Below are 6000 nucleotides of genomic sequence, written 5' to 3' on the forward strand. Positions count from 1 at the left end.
TAAATCAGGCTTGGTGCTGAGCAGGGAGGCCACTGGAGATTCCCGCCCTCTCCCCCTCTGCGCTATCCCCCACTCCTGTGTGTTCTCACTCTCTCTCTCTCTCAAATAAAGTTAATCTTTAAAAACTTTTTTTAAATGCAAATGTAAGCAGCAAAATTGATTTTAATATTTAATTTAAATAATTAATTTAAATTGATTTAAAGGTTTAATTGATGTAAACATCTAATTGATTAAATGAAACTGTTAAATAGGCAATTGTGTGGGTAAAGATTTACCTAAACTATGAACAATGCCAATGTAGAAAATATCATGAAAAATTATTTAAGATTTGAAAAATGAAAAAAATGCATACTTCTGAGGAGAAAAGGAGATTGACCCTATTAAAAGATCCTTTAAAGTTGAATCTAATGACAAATCATAAGCTAAAATTCTGCACTAAGAATCTCTTAAATATTAATTAAAAAACATTAATTCATCAAATTTTAAAATGACACAAATTTTTTGTGAAGACTTTGCAAACAACTTGTAAATACCAAACCACACATTATCACAAAAATGCAAATTAAATCCACAATAGGTCCCCATTATTACTTGCTAAATTATAAAGAGAAAAAAATAGAGGATTATCAGTGGCAATGTGAGTAAAATAACTAACTACTGCCATCTGGGGGTCCATCTAGTTAATCTTTGATGGGAAGCAACCTGACTGCATGAATCAGAAAAGGATACGATTATCTTAATTAAAAAATGTAAGCACAGAAGCAAGGAATTGTTTATAGAGAAATCATCTCAGTGTTTTTTAGATTAGCAAAATTTTGGAAGAAATTTACATTTAAAATAATAGAAAAATGTTTATAATTTCTATTACTAAGGCAAAATATTAAAAGCTTTGTATTAAAAAGTTATCTTCTAAAGCATTCAGTTATGAGAATATATACATGATTATACTATGTAGAGAAATATTGTTATATACAGTGTGACTCTTTTCTGTATCTGATTTTATACACTACATCAATCAATATGTTATTAAACTATATATTGAAAATAAGAAACCAAATTTGTATAGTATATATTATATTGATGGGAGGATGAGAGTTGCCTTCATTTCTTTTCTGTTTCATAAATATCTTAAGTCATATTACATTGTTTTTGAAATGCATTCAATGAATGGAAAAGACAATTTTTACAAACATAAGTCAACATAAGTTTATCAGAAAACAGTACATAATACCATCAATCTGATTTTTTTTTTTTTTTTTTTTGCATAAGGAAAAACTGAACCCTGGTCACTTCAAAAACAACTGAACGACTTGAACATTCTTATCCAAATGCCACAGTTTAATGCAACATTGCATTCTTAAGTGAAGATAAATTGATAAAATAGAACTGCAGAAACAGAGAACTAAAGAGATGGAGGCGATACAGTCTGATGGAAGAAAATAGGCATTTTGTATTTAACTCAGAGTGCTTTGCAGAGAAAAAAAGGGATATCAGTTCGGGGTATGATCATGAGAACTTTGAATGCAGAAGGTGAGTTTGCGACATCTAACATTTGCAGTGCACAGGGCCTAGACCTCCCAGTCCATGCTGGAGCTCTTAGAGCTGACAATTCCTGCACCCAGCCACATGCTCTCCTTATTCCCCTAGAGTGAAATAATCTTCCTTTGGGTCTTCAATCTTCCACTGATACCCTGACTTATAATACCCTGATTTCCTCCCTTTTTCATGGTAGTTATTATCAGAAATAGTTGAATCCTTATAATTTGCTCATTTATTCACGTTCTTTTCACATTAATTGAACTGTAAGTTTTTTCTTATCAGTTTCAGAGGCAGAGGTCAGTGATTCATCAGTTGCATATAACACCCAGTGCTCCTCACCTCACATGCCCTCCTTACTGCCCATCACCCCCATTACCTGATCCTCCAACCCCCTCCCCTCCAGCAACCCCCAGTGTGTTTCCTAGAGTTCAGACAGAACTGTAGGTTTGGTAAATCAAAGATTTCATCTCTGTGTTCACAGTATATTCCCTCAGTATCATTCAGTGTGTGGCACAGGATAGGTATTCAATAAATATCTGTGAAGCTGCTATTTAATAAAATCAGTCTCAAAAAAAAAAAAGGAAAAAAACTGGAATCTGCCTCCCATAGTGTTTTGATTTTTGCATTGGTTGCTCACTTTCGAATTTAAATTTTTACTATATGCAAACTCTGTTTCTTTCACCAAAGGGCAACTTTTTGCATCCTATGTCTTACATTCTTGACTTTTTCTTGAACTATTCTTCAGTTTTTCAAATATATAAAATTAATATTAAAGGAAATTTTTCCTAAATCGTACTCTGCAGGTTTGTATTCTTTAGATAATGGTAATGCACCATCTTTCTCTCCTGCCCATGAAACAAAATTTTAAAATAATCAAATTTCATAATTTTGTTACTTTGATTTACTTACATCTTTTAGTTATGATTTTTGGAAATTTATTATTCCCTATTGATTACTGAAGAAAACTAATAAGAGAAGTTTACAGGGTGGTAATTATATAGCATTTATACAGCAATTAGAGTGCTTTCTGTTCTCCTAGTTTATAATGTTAAATGTTTTTATCTCAAAGGGACAAGTACTGTTATAACATTATCCCCATTAATCTGGGCCCAAATTCTCTGAGATGAGAGTTACTATAACTGTTACTAAGATAAGAATAGTGTCAGAATTTTAAACTTGTTTACTTAAAGTAACTAGAGTTAATTTAGTTAAGGTTAAGCAACCAGGTATTTCCAACCTAACATTGCTTCATTTAAAAACTAGTGTGTTTCCAAAAGTAATAAAAACTAATAACAAAATTAAAAATTAAAATAAATAAAAACTGGTACGTTACCTATCCCAAGGTGGCTTTTTTTTCCAAAGTGGCTCTTCAGACATTCAGAGGATGATTTATGTTCAAAGTTTCACTGGTTAGTGTCTGTATTTAGAGCACAAGGTCTTTGTTCCTAGGATAATCTCCATTTCTCGTGTTCTTACTAACGTCACCAAATAATGCAAATTAAACCCAAGCAATACTGGGGACTACTTTGTATGCAACATTTTATTCCAAATATTCTGAAGAGATACTGTATATGTGGCTAAAAAGAAAATCTGGGAAGAACATGAATATGATCTATGGTAATCACATAAGGGTATATATTGGGATTGATGTGAGTATATCCCAGAGAGAAATCCTCTGGGTAGTATTGATGCAAGGCCTTTTATCATAGCATGTGGACAGGACTTGTGAGCAGAAAGAATTGCATTTGTGATTGTGAGAAGAGAATGCTTATATACCTTTAAGTTTGTGGATGGAGCAGGGGTAGAGATAAGGTAAGTTTCTAAGGAATTTCTATATGGTGAAAATATTCTACAGGACCTTGGAGGTCTGACAATTAATAAGGTTGCTTTTAGTCTTTAATGAAATATCAACATTGAGGCAGCCAAGAGTCCCTTGAAGAATGTCATAGTGTGCATGCCTCAGGTATTTATCAGCAAGCTGTAAGTCGTAAGGAGATTTAATTTTAACTACATTTTGTTGTGCCCGAGATTGTGAATCCGAGAAACCACCGAGGAGCCCACACCAATGCAAACACATGAGGGTTTATTTTTATTTACAAGCTCGAGCTTGGGTCCAAGTGTACCCACACAGCAGAGCAGAGACGTGGACCCCCAGGTGGGTTTCAGCTTAGTTTTAAGGGCTGTTCTCAGGGACCTCCAGAAGGGCTGGAGCAATTCTTCAAGTTCTGTTTACATTTTGATATAGGGCCTTCAAGGGCATTGAGCTCTGTTCTTATTTTAATAGGGGCTTCCTGCCACTGGCTTGGACTCTGTTTTCATTCTAATAGGGACTTCCTGCCCTTGGCTTGGGCTCTGTTTTTATTCTAATATGGGGCTTTCTAGGACGTTAAACTGTAAGCTGTTTTCTTCCTGTAACTGAAGTAAGGTAAAGTTCAGCTCTTATTCACAGGGGCCTGGGATGGCTGCACTTGTGATAACGCTGAATTTAAAGTGGAATGGCCTTAATTTTCTCTGCCTCCACGCATTTCTCTTGCCTTTGTTCTCCTCATCAGTATCTTACAAATATCCCTTTTGTATAAAAGCCACAACATTATGGAAGAGAGATTGTATAATATTGCTGATTATATATGGGAAAGCACATATATGTTCTATGACCCAAAACCCCCTGGAAAACTAATAATGCTTGTAGTACAGCTTTCTTTAAAAATTCATTCACAAAATCTTACTTACAATTATGTCCCCACCCTAATGCCAAAAGCACTAGGAATTACAAACAACAGTTTCCAAGTTGGCTTTATACTTCTGGGCTTCTCTGAATGGCCCCATCTAGAAATGATTCTCTTCTGGATTGTGATCATCTTGTACACCATGATCATCCTCTCCAACTCAACCATTATCTTGCTCTCTTATGTGGACCCTCATCTCTACACCCCCATGTACTTCTTTCTTAGCAATCTTTCTTTCTTGGATCTCTGCTTCACTACAACTGCTGTGCCCCAGATGTTGTACAATTTGTGGGGGCCAGACAAGAGCATCACCTACACAGGCTGTGTCATCCAACTCTCTGTGTTGCTCTGTCTTGGTGCCACAGAAGGTGTCATGTTGGTGGTGATGGCATTTGACCGCTATGTAGCTATTTGTCAGCCCCTGCACTATACAATCATCATGCATCATCAGTTCTGTTGGAAGCTGGTGCTCATAGCCTGGATGTCTGGATTGATGGAATCTGTGACCCAATCCCCCATCACATTCCAACTTCCTTTATACACCCACCACCATTTGGATGATTTTATTTGTGAAGTTCCTGCTTTCATACGCCTGGCATGTGGAAATACCTCTGCCATTGAATGGCAAATGACCATCTCTGCTGACCTTTTCACCATTGTGCCAATGGGGTTAATCCTGACTTCTTATGGCTACATAGCTCAAGCCTTAGGTAAAATCCAATCCAAGGATGGAAGGCAGAAGGCCATTGCCACCTGTTCTTCTCATCTCACTGTGGTCCTCATGTTTTATGGGACAGTGGCCATGGTTTATACAGACCCTAAGAATGACTTTGCTTCAAATTATGGCAAGTTATTCACTTTCTTCTACACTTTAGTCACACCATTGTTGAACCCTCTCATCTATACCCTAAGGAACAAAGAAGTGAAGGATGCTCTGCAAAGACTCCTGAAGAAGTGGATGTGTAAATGGAAAAAGTAGAAATTGATCTTTTGAACAAAAAAAAAGTTGAAAATCATGATGTTCACATGCTCTCCATTAGAGATGCTTTGAATCATTATTTTACAAAAGAGTAATTTTAATATGAAGGCAGTAATTTGTGACTTATCCTTTATTCCTATGATTTTATGTATCATTTTGTTTTAAAAAAAAATCTGTACAGAAACAATGCCAGCTTTTTACATATAATAAGTAACTCAGAATATCTTTGCCTAGAAAGAGACACTATTCTCAGAGTTAACATTTAAAGCAACATAAGCACCATGAACTAGACAGCTTTAGAAATATAATAAATCATCTGTTATATGTTTTTAGGAGTATAAAGGACTGTTTACTATGGATTGATTTATGTAGACTTGAATGGAATAAAATTTCCCTGGAGCTTCCCTTGGTTTCTAATACACATGCAATGTTTCCTTTTTAAATTTAACTCTTAATAACAACTGGAGTATAAGAAAAGTTATGCTAGTTTCAGATATTGTGCTATTTTCTCCTTTTTTTTGGAATTTACACAAGATGAAGCCATGATGGTGAAGTGCCATGGAGACACATGTATTCAGAGGAGATCTCTTATTCCATGAGACACATATATCATTGAATGTCATCCATACTTAATTTAATCTCCACTTGATTACAAATAAGGTAACCATTCAAAAGTATTTATGTATCTGCAAAATTAATAATATTTAATATTTTTAAATTAATAACATTTGAAAATTATACAAATAAGTATAAAAA

General features: G+C 34.9%; 1 protein-coding gene across 1 annotated transcript; it reads left to right on the forward strand.

Moving 5' to 3' along the window:
* The first annotated feature begins 4218 nt into the window (after positions 1–4218).
* LOC112675136 (olfactory receptor 2H1-like) lies at positions 4219–5638 on the forward strand. The gene has a single exon (XM_025471712.3). It carries the CDS (start codon positions 4219–4221, stop codon positions 5242–5244), a length of 1026 nt encoding a protein of 341 aa, XP_025327497.2. The 3' UTR covers positions 5245–5638.
* The last annotated feature ends 362 nt before the right edge of the window (positions 5639–6000 follow it).

Source organism: Canis lupus, chromosome 14 (genome assembly GCF_003254725.2).
Source record: "Canis lupus dingo isolate Sandy chromosome 14, ASM325472v2, whole genome shotgun sequence".
In the NCBI taxonomy this organism is placed as follows: Eukaryota; Metazoa; Chordata; class Mammalia; order Carnivora; family Canidae; genus Canis; species Canis lupus.

Coding starts and splice junctions, on each gene's coding strand:
- LOC112675136 (XM_025471712.3), top strand. CDS start 4,219: ATGCTTGTAGTACAGCTTTCTTTAAAAATTCATTCACAAAATCTTACT.